We start from the raw sequence: 15,620 nt of genomic DNA on the forward strand, positions 1-15,620 counted from the left end.
TTTTGAAAAAAAACAACTTTATTGACATATTACAAATCACTCTGCATCCATCATCCATACAATAATCAAGTTCACTATATCATTAGGCACGATAGTCATGACAGGTTAGAATATTGTAAAAAAAGATGTATTGTTGACAACAATGTCATCCTTATTGAAAGAAGAAAAGTCACAAAATGCAGAAAAAATAAAAATAAAAAAAGCAACAATTCTCCAACGTAGCATTTCATCAAGAAATATAGTATTATGATACAGTCATGCCACAACCCGGGTCCATTTTATTCTCTGTTCAATTGCTACTTTTCTGAAGTCTGCTGTGTCTATATAATTGACAAACTTATTTGCTGATGATTTATCCATATATGACATCTGCTCCAAGGAGAAAGTAATGCTAGAATACAAATAAATATATAAAAATATTAATATATTAGGCCATCTGATGACTTATTGAGTCTACTGCAGTTTTGGCTATCACAATGTATGTGCTACTTGCCATGCATACACATGTATTGCATAATATTGGCAATTTTATGACATAGCTCAGTGGTTTTAAAGACAACCTGTGATCAGTGATAGACATTTTAGACTAAAGGTATGCCCATATTGGCACCATTAAACTGATTTAATACATACATTGAGTTAAGAAATACGCAGCCTGGTGATTTTATAATCATCATTAGAAGTTTTGGTTTCTGTGCATTGAGGCGGGTCTATGGAGCGGAACTGTGGGTAGGGTCTTCGGCTCTGCTACAGCCCCTCAGCTGTCTCTGGTGTCTTTATCATCTTCCTTATTTAAATTTTGCGCCATCCTAGATGCAGGTGGCGCTTGCACAGATTGATCTCCCGGCAGTCTTCAGTAAAATGGCGCCATCTTGAGTAAAAATGGTGCCAGAACAGTGCATGCGCAGATTGAGAGTTAGGGTAGTCATTGAGCTGAGATCTTAATGTGTGCATGCGGCGGCTCCGGCGCCATTTTCCTGAAGACCGTCAGAGGCCAGCCTGCACATGCGTCAATATAGGTGCCATATTACCAAAGCCCACTGTCACGGTTCACACCATGCTGCCAACACTATGTCACGGATCCCAACAATATGTCAGGGATCCTGGGGAGGATATCTTCATCATCCCCACTACTCACACACATTTGTCTCAAACCGGGGTTGTTTGGTTGCCCTCTGTCCCCTTCTGAAGGGGATTTATCTATATCCCACTTCCCAGTTCCGGTTTGGAACTGGCAGCCCTCTGGAGCCCCCCTTACCCTCAGGTCAGACTAGGTACTGCACCTAGGGTAATTAGTCGCCATAGAGGCTGCCTGCTATGTACTGGCTATTAGGCTCACTGCAGCGAGGGCGATTTAACTACTCCCACTCAGGCAGGAACAATAATTAACGCCGTCGTCGCTACAAAGCTTCCCAAACACACAGAACAAAGTATGCTGCCACCAGCTCTGATTCCACAAGGGTTAACGGGTCCGGAGCCAACCCAAATCACTAGCGTAATTCACTTCAGAGGAAGCAATAGTTCTTTTATAGAGCATGAAGAGACAAGCTAGTAATTTTATATTTTACTCCATAAAAAGGTAGGCAGTGTTTACAAAGTAGTAAAAAGATATTATAAAGGAGACAATTCTTATGTACATTATTAGATTACAAAATAAAATAGGATTAATGTTGAAAAGAGAACACTTACAGGTCGTTATGTCATGGTATCATCTTGGCTGGCTTGTGGCTTAGGGGGATAAATACATCCAGATGCATAGAACAGCTTTGCCGAGCTGTGGTTAGCTCACTTCCTGGGCCAAGACTAGCTCCCAATCCAGCAGGGGTAAAGATATGCCCTCTTGTCGTGACATCATTAAGTGGGCTGAGTAATAATATGCACTGCTTTTCCAACTATTTACGTTTCTTGAGCCCCAGACAAAGACATTCCTGGGAGGAGGGAGGGGCTGCTGCACCTTGGTCTCCCATTACACTATATAGCAGGGGAGAGGGAGGGTGAGTGGCTTTACAGGATTGGTCGCCTGCAGTTTAAAAGCCACATCCTGCTCACACATTAGTATCAAGTTGAACAGTGTCTCTGCCATAGGGCTTTGTTTGTGGTATGAGCAAATGCAGAAGAGGGGAGAAAAGGGGGGTGGAAGCTGCAGTGTGTGTCTGACATGGTACTTTCTAGAACTAATCTCACATTATGACATTTCTTACATTATTGTGACACCCACCGTAAGATCAATATGCACGAGCGCTGCCCATGGCTAAGTTAGTACTGTCACAAAATTTAAATAAGGAAGACGATAAAGACACCAGAGGCAGCGGAGAGGCTGAGGCCAAAGTTCCTACCAACAGTCCCACCACAATGCACGGAGCTCAAAATTTCTAATGATGATTTTAAAACAACCAGGCTGCAGATTTCTTCACTCAATGTACAGTATGTATTAAATCAGGGTAACAGTGCCTATATGGGCATACACGTGAATACAGGATGAATAACATGTTGACAGTGAATGCAATAGCCAGTTCATTGCCAATCCAGGTTGTCAAGCCTTGTAACACTTCTCAGAGCTCGGCCCTGTAACATACCCTGCACTTATGTGAACATCAAAAGAAAAGAACAGATTTCATCTTATTGCCCCAAACAATGAAAGTTCCTATTCACCGACTACACAATAAATAATAATTAATACACAGTACACATGTACATTGTAATATTTTTCATTATACAATTAATAAACCTTCTTTACTGAAACAATAAAATCTCAGTAACTAGTCAAACAATTTCAGATTCTTGTCTCATACAATAGACGTTAAATGTTGTACACGGTTTTGTATTATGAAACTAAGCAGTTATACACTTAAATAAACATCTAACCAGTAAATAACGGACATACCTCATTTAGCTTTAGCATCACATTGGAAAGTTGAATGTGATCTAACAATGGCAGTGGATAGCCGTTCTTCAGAATTTCTAGAAAAAGAGGAAGTGAGGATAGAATGTAAACTCTACCGATAAAAACGTCAAGCTTTATTTGGAAGAAAAGTGAGCTAGACACCTTTGTTCTCGTAATAACTGGCTATGTCAGCACCAGACCTCACAAATACTCATGTAAAATAGTATTTATGCATAGAAATATACAATTTACATATAGGATTGCTCTAGATGAAAAAAAAACAGCAACCTCATACATTTCTGATTCACAGATAAAGGAAAACTAACACTAGTTTTTTTCTATCTAATCTGAGAGCAGCACGATGAAGAGACAGAGACCCTGAATTCAGTGATGTGTCACTTCCTGGGCTGTTTGCTGTAGTTTTGATACAATCACTATTTTATTAACAGGAGATTATCACTAGGGGATTAGTAAACCTACTGCCAGGTCATCTATGCCCACTCCCTCCACTGATTGGCAGTTTTCTGCTTAAACTGCACAGCCAGAAAACTGCCAATCAGTGGTGTGGGTGGGGTTATGTTGGGTTCTGCATTAGAGAACTGCTACATCTACAGCAGATAAAGTAGTGATTTTATCAAAATTGCAGCCCTCAGTAAAGTAAATGATACATTGCTGGAATCAGGGTCTGTGCCCCTATATCATGCTGCTTTCAAGTGGGGCAGCCAAAACCTCTTGACAGATTCCCTTTAAACCTTGGAATATGGTCCACAACTGTGAAGTTTCCGACATTCTTAGCCGGTTCAGTGAGAGTTTTCTTTGTAATGCGATCAAATGGGGCTGCTTTACTAAAGTTCTCTAACTTTTAGACAGCGCAAACTTAAACTAGACAGTCTTAAATTATGCCAAACAGTGTCTCAAAAACCTGGCACATTTTTAGACTCACTAATCCAAGTTACTTGTTAGTTGGCTTACGTTGGTCTACGTTGGTAGACAGTTTTTGATGCGAAAAGGGGGCACAAAACATGGAAGGCAACTTTTTGCCACAAATTAGGACACACGTCTAGCACATGTAACTTAGTTAATGATTAGCATTATTGGAGTTTAACGAGGCTGTAAAAGCTTAGTCTGACAACATTTAGGGTACTTTACCTCTGCCTGTCGTACAAGGCTGAAGACCATGCTCCACATAGCTTCCCTAGAAGTTCTCGCTTGTTCACACCACCGTACTATCAGTCCAAGAATGATCCGAAAAAACATAGGATCACACTCAGACCAATGTTAGTCTATGGGGACACACACATGTCCGAATTTTTCCACAAATCGATCCGATCCAGGAAAACTGTTGTGAATTTGGATTCTGGGCTCCCCCGGTGGCCGCTTGTGGAATTGGACTTGTCATCCTCTTTCCTGTTTCACCTGGTTCCATCAGTAGTGGGTGTCGCTATTTAAGCTCATTTCTCTGGTGGTTTCTTGCCGGTCAACAATGTTATCTGATGCCTCTCAGTGCTTGTTCCTGCTTCTGACAACTACTAGATAAGTTGGACTTTTGTCCATGTTTCATTTTGCCTATTTGTTCCAGTTCACAGCTGAAGTTTTGTTACTGTGTCTGGAAAGCTCTCGTTGATCAGGGATTGCTACTCTGGCGTTATGAGTTAATGCCAGAGTTTAAGGTAATCTCTGGATGGTGTTTTGTTAGTGTTTTTCTGCTGACCATGAAAGTATACTATCTGTCTTCTGCTATCTAGTAAGCGGACCTCAAATTTGCTAAGACTATTTTCCTGCTGCGTTTGTTGTTTCATCTGAACTCACCGTCATTATATGTGGGGGGCTACTGTCTTCTTTGGAATATTTCTCTAGAGGTGAGCCAGGTCTTATATTTCCCTCTGCTAGCTATTTAGGTCTTAGGCCAGAGCTGGGCATCTAGCAATAAATAGGAAATGCTACCTGGCTATTTCTAGTTGCGCGGCAGGCTTAGTTCATGGTCAGTATAGTTCCATCTTCCGAGAGCTTGTCCCTCTATAGGCTTGCTATGATCTCTGCCCGCAGAGATCATGACAGTTTGACCGGCCACTAAAGTGTTAAAGACCCAGGTTGAGAAAGGAGAGTTATTAGAAGTCTGCTGGAATTTTTTTTTTTTTTTTTTTTTTTTTTTTTTTTTTCCTCCAGTTTGCCTTGCTGCAGTCTTTTTTCTCTCTCTCCTCCTAATCTCTGTATTGCTCTGTGTGCACCTGACGATAATGGATCTTCAGAGTGTAACTGCGGGTTTGAATAATCTCATCACGAAAGTACAAAATTTACAAGATTTTGTGGTACATGCTCCAGTATCTGAGCCGAGAATTCCTTTGCCGGAGTTCTTCACAGGGAATAGAGCTAGCTTCCAGAATTTCCGAAATAATTGTAAGCTTTATTTGTCCCTGAAGTCTCGTTCAGCTGGAGACCCTGCTCAGCAGGTTAGGATTGTGATTTCCTTGCTCAGGGGTGACCCTCAAGATTGGGCCTTCTCATTGCCAGCAGGGGATCCTGCGTTGCGCGATGTGGATGCGTTTTTTCTGGCCTTGGGCTTGCTTTATGAGGAACCTCATTTGGAACTTCAGGCAGAAAAAACTTTGATGGCACTATCTCAGGGGCAAGACGAAGCTGAGGTTTACTGCCAAAAATTCCGTAAATGGTCTGTGCTTACTCAGTGGAATGAGTGCGCCTTGGCGGCAACTTTCAGAGAAGGTCTCTCTGATGCCGTTAAGGATGTTTTGGTGGGGTTCCCTGTGCCTGCAGGTCTGAATGAGTCCATGACAATGGCTATTCAGATTGATAGGCGTCTGCGGGAGCGCAAACCGGTGCACCATCTGGCGGTGTCTATGGAAAAGACGCCAGAAAGTATGCAGTGTGATAGAATTCTGTCCAGGAGCGAGCGACAGAATTTTAGACGGAAGAATGGATTGTGCTTCTATTGTGGGGATTGACTCCACCCCATTGGCTAATAATAAACCACAATACTGGACACAAGTAACCATGCGTATCAATCCGGATCACCAGGAGATTATTCGTTTCCTGGTGCTGTATAATTTACATGACGATTTGGTACTGGGATTGCCATGGTTGCAGTCTCACAATCCAGTCTTGGACTGGAGAGCAATGTCTGTGTTGAGCTGGGGATGTAAGGGTATTCATGGGGACTTACCTTTGGTTTCTATTTCGTCGTCCATTCCCTCTGAAGTCCCTGAGTTCCTCTCTGATTATCAAGACGTCTTTGACGAACCCAAGCTTGGGTCGTTACCTCCGCACCGTGAGTGCGATTGTGCCATAGATTTGATACCGGGTTGCAAATATCCAAAGGGTCGTTTGTTTAATCTGTCTGTGCCGGAACATGCTGCTATGCGGGAATATATAAAGGAGTCTTTGGAAAAGGGACATATTCGTCCATCTTCTTCTCCCTTGGGAGCTGGGTTTTTCTTTGTCTCAAAAAAGGACGGCTCTTTGAGACCATGTATTGATTATCGGCTTCTGAATAAGATCACTGTTAAGTACCAATACCCATTGCCATTGCTTACTGATTTGTTTGCTCGTATAGAGGGTGCTAAGTGGTTCTCCAAAATTGATCTTCGTGGGGCGTATAATTTGGTGCGGATCAGGCAGGGGGATGAGTGGAAGACCGCATTTAATACGCCCGAGGGCCACTTTGAGTATTTGGTCATGCCTTTTGGTCTTTCTAATGCCCCTTCAGTTTTCCAGTCTTTTATGCATGATATTTTCCGCGATTTTCTGGATAAATTTATGATAATATATCTGGATGATATTCTGATTTTTTCTGATGACTGGGACTCTCATGTCCAGCAGGTCAGGAGAGTTTTTCAGGTTCTGCGGTCTAATTCTTTATATGTGAAGGGGTCTAAGTGCGTTTTTGGGGTCCAGAAAATTTCCTTTTTGGGGTATATTTTTTCTCCCTCTTCCATTGAGATGGATCCCGTCAAGGTGCAAGCTATTTGTGACTGGACTCAGCCCTCCTCTCTTAAGGGTCTTCAGAGATTTTTGGGCTTTGCCAACTTTTACCGCCGATTTATTGCTGGTTTTTCGGATGTCGTTAAACCACTGACTGATTTGACCAGACATGGCGCTGATGTTGCTAATTGGTCCCCTCATGCTGTAGAGGCCTTTCAGGAGCTTAAGCACCGTTTTGCCTCTGCCCCTGTGTTACGTCAGCCTGATGTGAATCTGCCTTTTCAGGTTGAGGTTGACGCTTCGGAGATCGGAGCTGGGGCAGTGTTGTCGCAGAAAGGTTCCGACTGCTCCGTCATTAGGCCTTGTGCTTTCTTTTCTCGCAAATTTTCGCCCGCAGAGCGGAATTATGATGTTGGGAATAGGGAGCTTTTGGCCATGAAGTGGGCGTTTGAGGAGTGGCGCCATTGGCTAGAGGGGGCTAAGCATCAGGTGGTGGTATTGACTGACCACAAAAATTTGATTTATCTTGAGACTGCCAGGCGCCTGAATCCTAGACAGGCGCGCTGGTCTTTATTTTTTTCTCGCTTTAATTTTGTGGTGTCATACCTACCGGGTTCTAAGAATGTTAAGGCAGATGCCCTTTCTAGGAGTTTTGACCCGGACTCTCCTGGTAATGCTGAACCCACAGGTATCCTTAGGGAGGGAGTAATTTTGTCGGCCGTTTCTCCTGATCTGCGGCGGTCCTTGCAAGAGTTTCAGGCGGATAGACCGGATCGTTGTCCGCCTGATAGACTGTTTGTTCCGGATGATTGGACCAGTAGAGTCATCTCTGAGGTACATTCTTCTGCATTGGCAGGTCATCCCGGAATTTTTGGTACCAGGGATTTGGTGGCAAGATCCTTCTGGTGGCCTTCCCTGTCACGAGATGTGCGAGTCTTTGTGCAGTCATGTGACATTTGTGCTCGGGCCAAGTCTTGTAGTTCTCGGGCTAGCGGACTGCTGTTGCCCTTGCCTATTCCTAAGAGGCCTTGGACACACATCTCGATGGATTTTATTTCAGATCTGCCTGTTTCCCAGAAGATGTCTGTCATCTGGGTGGTCTGTGACCGTTTCTCTAAAATGGTCCATTTGGTTCCTCTGCCCAAGTTGCCTTCTTCTTCTGAGTTGGTTCCTCTGTTTTTTCAGAATGTTGTCCGATTGCACGGTATTCCTGAGAATATTGTTTCTGACAGAGGTACCCAATTTGTGTCTAGATTTTGGCGGGCATTCTGTGCTAGGATGGGCATAGATTTGTCTTTTTCATCTGCTTTTCACCCTCAGACTAATGGCCAGACCGAGCGGACTAATCAGACCCTGGAGACATATCTGAGGTGTTTTGTCTCTGCTGACCAGGATGATTGGGTTGCTTTTTTGCCATTGGCAGAGTTCGCCCTCAATAATCGGGCCAGCTCTTCCACCTTGGTGTCCCCGTTTTTCTGTAATTCGGGGTTTCACCCTCGATTTTCCTCCGGTCAGGTGGAATCCTCGGATTGTCCTGGAGTGGATGCGGTGGTGGAGAGATTGCATCACATCTGGGGGCAGGTTATGGACAATTTGAAGTTGTCCCAGGAGAAGACTCAGCGTTTTGCCAACCGTCATCGTCGTGTTGGTTCTCGGCTTTGTGTTGGAGATTTGGTGTGGTTGTCTTCTCGTTTTGTCCCTATGAGGGTCTCTTCTCCTAAGTTTAAACCTCGGTTCATCGGCCCTTATAGAATATTGGAGATTCTTAATCCTGTTTCTTTCCGTTTGGACCTCCCTGCGTCCTTTTCCATTCATAACGTTTTTCATCGGTCGTTATTGCGCAGGTATGAGGTACCTGTTGTACCTTCAGTTGAGCCTCCTGCTCCGGTGTTGGTTGAGGGTGAGTTGGAGTACGTTGTGGAGAAAATTTTGGACTCTCGTGTTTCCAGACGGAGACTCCAGTATCTGGTCAACTGGAAGGGTTACGGCCAGGAGGATAATTCTTGGGTCAATGCATCTGATGTTCATGCTTCTGATCTTGTTCGTGCCTTCCATAGGGCTCATCCTGGTCGCCCTGGTGGATCTGGTGAGGGTTCGGTGCCCCCTCCTTGAGGGGGGGGTACTGTTGTGAATTTGGATTCTGGGCTCCCCCGGTGGCCGCTTGTGGAATTGGACTTGTCATCCTCTTTCCTGTTTCACCTGGTTCCATCAGTAGTGGGTGTCGCTATTTAAGCTCATTTCTCTGGTGGTTTCTTGCCGGTCAACAATGTTATCTGATGCCTCTCAGTGCTTGTTCCTGCTTCTGACAACTACTAGATAAGTTGGACTTTTGTCCATGTTTCATTTTGCCTATTTGTTCCAGTTCACAGCTGAAGTTTTGTTACTGTGTCTGGAAAGCTCTCGTTGATCAGGGATTGCTACTCTGGCGTTATGAGTTAATGCCAGAGTTTAAGGTAATCTCTGGATGGTGTTTTGTTAGTGTTTTTCTGCTGACCATGAAAGTATACTATCTGTCTTCTGCTATCTAGTAAGCGGACCTCAAATTTGCTAAGACTATTTTCCTGCTGCGTTTGTTGTTTCATCTGAACTCACCGTCATTATATGTGGGGGGCTACTGTCTTCTTTGGAATATTTCTCTAGAGGTGAGCCAGGTCTTATATTTCCCTCTGCTAGCTATTTAGGTCTTAGGCCAGAGCTGGGCATCTAGCAATAAATAGGAAATGCTACCTGGCTATTTCTAGTTGCGCGGCAGGCTTAGTTCATGGTCAGTATAGTTCCATCTTCCGAGAGCTTGTCCCTCTATAGGCTTGCTATGATCTCTGCCCGCAGAGATCATGACAGAAAACATTGCAGCATGTCAGAGTTTGATCTATTCATTGGTTAGTCAATGATGGTGTGGAAACCATTGGACTGCACTTGGATGACATCTGAGTGCAGTCCATTTTCAGAGTGGAGAAGATGGAGACATTTTGTTTGAGAGAATCGGATCGCACTATGCTGATACTCTAATCAGAGTTTGATTATTTGCACAATCGACCCCATTCTCTTGGATTAGAGAATCGGCGTACGTCTGCACCCACCCTCATTCTGTAACACAGCGTCTTATTGAGCGTCCTATGACTGTTCTTGTAGTGCCTATGGAATCATAGTAGTGAGCTGCTCTCCTGCACACGGAGTGCCATATGTGTGAAGTTGTCATTTACAGCAGTAAGTGGTACACGTGGTAATCTGCTGAAGAGCCTTAAATATTATTCTACGTCTGCAAGGCAAGGGCTGTTTTATTATTTTATTTAATACAAAAAGTACAGTATTCTAAAAAATGTAATAACAACGGAGCGTTATCTGTACATTACCATTAATTTTAGGAAGAAGAATGTGTGAGATGTAATAGTTCACAGCAAAGTTCAGAATCTCCACCTGTAACACGGTTATTGAGACAAGGCATTTAGATGAAACAGGAAACAAATCTAAATAATTAATTTAGTATGTTTTATTTTTGTTCATTACTCCTATCTTTTATTGTGGCATTTCATGTTGAGTTGTAATTTATTCATTTCCTTTACTCTTAAGCCCCCATACACATTAGACTAATGTCAGCTGAACCCGCCAATATCGGAATAGAGTCCAATGTGTATGGGGGCTGCGGAAAATGTAAAGATAGGGGAAATCTCAATCCATTACATCAGTCTTATTACCTCCTGGAGATAAGCCACCGCCAGACATGGGTGGCAGCTGCTATCTCATACAACCACAGCAGCACTCAGCCGAACGAACACTCCTGTGTATGAGAGAGTCGGCCGAGATGCCATCTAGTGTGTATGGCTGGTCTATTTCTTCTTCACCTTGCCATATATGAAACAATCTAGATGGTCAACTCGGCGTAGAAATGCACCATGTATGGCAAGCTACCTCCGGCACATCAGTGATCAGACACTCAAGTCGTAGCTATGAACTCCTTTACCTTGCATTTGGACTGTTTGCTGCCTCAGCCTTATAATTAAATAGCGTTGATGAGACAAGGTGTCTTTCTGCCACCCCCTTACTACCTGGAGGATATGCTTCCTCTAAAATTCTCAACAAGGTAAATCCTGCATATCTTCATAGCCTGTGAATCTGATCCATGAAGACCTACTTTAGAACTAAGAGGTTTTAAAGGGAATCTGTCACCAGTTTTTTGCATTGCTATCTGAGGGCAGCATGATATAGGGTCAGAGAAGATGATTCCAGCAATGTGTCATTTACTGGTCCGCTTGGCGCAGTTTTGATCTTATAGATGTAGTAGTCCTCTGAATGCTGAGCTCTGTATAACCCCGCCCACACCACTGATTGACAGCTTTCTGTGTACACTGTATATAGCCAAAAATATTCAAATTATTGATGGGGACAGGGTTAAACCAAGCTGGAGTACTACATGGCAGGAGACAATTAGTTTTCTACTGATAATCTCCTGCTGATAAAACACTGATTTTATTCAAACAACACCAAGCAGCTCAGTGACAATCACTGGAATCAGGGTTTGTGTCCCTACATTTCACTACAATCAAATTAAATAGCAAAAACTTGCTAACAGATTAATTTTAATGACATAACACCATCCATATTTAGCTACAAAAATCTTTACAGTTAACGCACATTGTAAAATATTGGTTTTATATTGTAGGTGTATCTAGTGAATACCACTTGTAAGAAGTATTAAAATATGGCTAAGGGTACTGTCACACAGTACCATTTTGATCGCTACGACGGTACGATTCGTGACGTTCTAGCGATATCGTTACGATATCGCAGTGTCTGACACGCAGCAGCGATCAGGGACCCTGCTGAGAATCGTACGTCGTAGCAGATCGTGTGGAACTTTCTTTCGTCGCTTGATCACCCGCTGACATCGCTGGATCGTTGTGTGTGACAGCGATCCAGCGATGTGTTCGCTTGTAACCAGGGTAAACATCGGGTAACTAAGCGCAGGGCCGCGCTTAGTAACCCGATGTTTACCGTGGTTACCAGCGTAAAAGTAAAAAACAAACAAACAGTACATACTCACATTCCGGTGTCTGTTCCCGGCGTCTCAGCTTCTCTGCACTGTGTGAGCGTCTGCCAGCCGGAAAGCGAGCACAGCGGTGACGTCTGACGTCACCGCTGTGCTTGCCGGCTATGGCGCTTACACAGTGGAGAGAAGCAGAACGCCGGGGACAGACACCAGAATGTAAGTATGTACTGTTTGGTTTTTTTTACTTTTACGCTGGTAACCACGGTAAACATCGGGTTACTAAGCGCGGCCCTGCGCTTAGTAACCCGATGTTTACCCTGGTTACCCGGGGACTTCGGCATCGCTCCAGCGCCGTGATTGCAAAGTGTGACAGCAGTCTACGACGCTGGAGCGATAATCATACGATCGCTGCGACGTCACGGATCGTGCCGTCGTAGCGATCAAAATGGTACTGTGTGACAGTACCCTAAAGCATGTGTGCAGATAAGAAGTCCTCCAGCCATGTTGTAGATTAAAAGTAGAAAGCTTTATTCCTACAAGATTATTAGCTAAATATCCTGGAGTGTATCTAAGATTTCATGTCCTTTTCCTACGTTTTTCAGACTGCAACTCAGTGCTTATTCATGGATGAGTTGCAGATGAAACGCATAGGACAGGAGGCATCATTTTGGTTATACTTGATTATATGGACCTTATAATCTCGTAGAAACAAAGCTTTCTATGTGTGTCTACAACATGGCTGGAGGGCGTCTTATCTCTATCTTCATTTTGCGAGGTTGGCAGAAGGGGCTTCCTCCATGCCAAGGATTGCAACAGCCTTATTCTATACTAAAAGATATTGCCCTGATGTACTGTAATTTAAAAGGAGACAGGGAATAGGTAGATAGTTTTTTCATTGCATTGATTTAAAAAAAAAAAATAAGAATAATAATTGCATTGACCACATATGAGAAATAATATTTTATGATTGTATTAATGTTTTGAAATAATAAAGCATTTTGTATTTGGACCTTCTATGTTAATTTTTTAAAACTATTTATAAAAGGAAATCTGCCAGGACTATTATACTAATAAAAATGAAATATAATTTTAGAAATGTTATTATTGCAGTTTTTACTATATAATTTGAATACTCACAGGGAAAGGACCCACATCTGACTGTTTCAGATCAATCTTAATACTGAAAAACAAAATATTTATAAATCAAGAAGACAAATCTCTGAATTCTAAAAAGCCCTCCATCACACACAAGACTTGTAAAAATTATCACAAATCTTTTTGTTTTACAAGCCCCCCCCCCAAAAAAAAATTATTGTATTATCGGATGCCCAGTGATCAGCCAATATTTATGAGGGAATCTGACAGTAAATGTTTGATTCCCCTACCTTGCCTCCACAGGGGAAAGGAAACATCCTATTGTAGTCATGTACATATAATACACAAGCATGTTCCATGCACCCAAAAAATAGCCATTAACAGATTAAATTGGAGCATTGTAGGTTAAGTTTAACCATGTGCACATATATATTGTAACATTGAAACCATAGCACTAATCGACCTGCAGTGAGTTTGGTTAGAGAGTAACTGTTTTAGTTTTGTTTTCATTGATCAATCATATATATGGAAATAAGCAACTTTGTTATATATGTTCTTTCTCTTCTTGAACTGATCATTCACTTTCAATTCAGAGGTAAAATCTGTCAAATTTGTCCTCAGTGAGCACAGATTTTCACATTACTAAGATTGGAGATGAGTCCAGTTGCTGCTCATAAAAGTTCTATGCAGAGCAGAGGGTGATGAGGAGGAGAAGGAGCTTGTAGCTCTTCACTGTTCTACAGTATTTCCTCATCCCCCCTATAGTGTCATGAAAAAGTATTTTATTGGGAATTTATATGACATACCAACACAAGGCAACAAGTATTTGTAAAGTATAAAGGAAATGATGCATGGTTTTCAAAATATTTTAAAATTATAATTCTGAAAGTTGTGAAGTACTTTTGTATTCAGCCCGCTGTAGTCTAATACCCCCAAAATAATATCCTGAGTCACTAATTGCCTCCAGAAGTCACATAGCTAGTGAATTGAGTCCTCCTGTGTGTAAATTATTGTCAGTATAACTACAGCTGTTCTGTGAAGGCCTCAGAGATTTGTTTGAGAATATTAGGGACTAAAACAGCATCATCAAAACCAAGGAACACATCAGACATGTCAAGGATAAAGTTGTGGAGAGGAGAGTAAAGCGGGGTCAGGTTATAAAATATTTGCAAAAGCTCTGAATATCTCATGGATAAATGTTCAATCCACTATCCAAAAATGGAAGGAGTATGGCATAACTGCAAATCTACCAAGACACGGCTGTCCACCTAATCTGACAGACCAAAAAAAAGAGAACACTAATTAGAGAAGCATCCAAGAAGCCCATGGTCTCTCCAGAGGAGCTACAGAGATCCACAGTTCAGGTGAGAGAATCTGTCCACAGGACAACTATTAGTTGTGTAATCCACAAATCTAGTCTTTATGAAAGAGTGGCGTGAAGAATGCCATTTTTGAAAGCAAGCTATAAAGAGTCTCATTTGCAGTTTGCAAAAAGCCATGCAGGAGACAAAGCTAGCATGTGGAAAAAGGAGCTTTGGCCAGATGAGAATAAAGTACAACTCTTTTGTCTATGCTATGTCTGGCAGAAAACTAACGCTGCACATCATCCTGAAAACACCACAGTCAAACATGGTGGTAGCGGCATCATGCTGTGGGGATGCTTTTCTTCAGCAGGGACAGGGAAGATGATCAGAGTTGACAGGAAGATAGATTTAGCTACACACCAGGCAATCGTGGAGGAAAACCGATGAGTGGCTTCAAAAGATTTGAGACTGGGGAGTGAGTTCACTTTGCAGCAGGACAACATATTGCCAGTGTTTCAATAGAATGGTTCAGATCAAAACATATTTTTTGTGCGTGTTTGAATAACCCAGTCACAGTCCAGACCTAAGTCTCATTGAGAATGTGCGGCAAGGCTTGAAAATTGATGTTCACAGACACTGTCTATCCAATCTCACTGACCTAGAGCTAGATTGCAGCATCTGGATTTGCAAATTTGGTAGAGACATACCACAAAAGGCTTGCAGCAGTAATTGCAGCTAAAGGTGGTCTTACAAAGTATTGACTCAGGGAGAGAGAACTGAATACAAATGTTCAGATTTCGATTTTTTGAATATTTAGAAAACCATGTATCATTGCTTTTACACTTCACAAATACTTGCTACTTTGGGTTGGTAGATCACATAAATCCCAATAAAATACGTTTAAGTTTCTGGGTGTAACATGAAAAATATGTGGAAAAGTTCTCAGGGTATGAATACTTTTTTAAGGCACTATACATAGAATCATAGCAGCACCAACTGCCATCTTCAATCTCATTATTGTAACAATCTGTCTTCACTGAATACAGATTTTACCTGTGAACTGAGAATTTAGAAAATAAATGATCAGTCCTGGAGGAGAAAGAAACATATCTCGTTGATAAAGTATTTTTAAAAGTTGCTTAGTTTCATGTGTATTATTGATTTATGAAATACAAATTAAAATGACAATTAAGCTTTAAGAGTCTGGTATCCTTAAGTCTGGTGAGTGACTGGTATTAGATGATGCATTATAAGGGGTTGTCTGGACTTTCAAATATCATGGCCTCCCTCTATATCCTGGTTTGACAGTGTCAAAATTATTTTTACAGAGCACATATAATATCCATGTAGAGCATGGAAAGTCCAGTGATTTCAATGGATATTATTCTATGCCCAATTTCACTTTTGGCAGCAC

General features: G+C 42.2%; 1 protein-coding gene across 2 annotated transcripts in view; it reads right to left on the minus strand.

Annotated features, from left to right (window-relative positions):
- The window catches only part of LOC143765194 (bactericidal permeability-increasing protein-like), a 65,951-nt gene continuing 50,331 nt past the window's right edge, over positions 1 to 15,620 (minus strand). Inside the window, exons 12-15 of one of the 2 annotated variants that reach the window (XM_077251625.1) lie at positions 12,945 to 12,987; positions 10,174 to 10,237; positions 2,885 to 2,961; positions 1 to 391 (exon numbers count right to left, since the gene is read on the minus strand). In XM_077251625.1, coding sequence (XP_077107740.1) covers positions 353 to 391; positions 2,885 to 2,961; positions 10,174 to 10,237; positions 12,945 to 12,987 — 223 coding nt within the window. In that variant the 3' untranslated portion in view covers positions 1 to 352. The remainder of the gene's footprint in view (positions 392 to 2,884; positions 2,962 to 10,173; positions 10,238 to 12,944; positions 12,988 to 15,620) is intronic. The other variant, XR_013213338.1, reaches the window with a different exon arrangement.

This window comes from Ranitomeya variabilis, chromosome 4 (genome assembly GCF_051348905.1).
Source record: "Ranitomeya variabilis isolate aRanVar5 chromosome 4, aRanVar5.hap1, whole genome shotgun sequence".
Lineage (NCBI taxonomy): Eukaryota > Metazoa > Chordata > Amphibia > Anura > Dendrobatidae > Ranitomeya > Ranitomeya variabilis.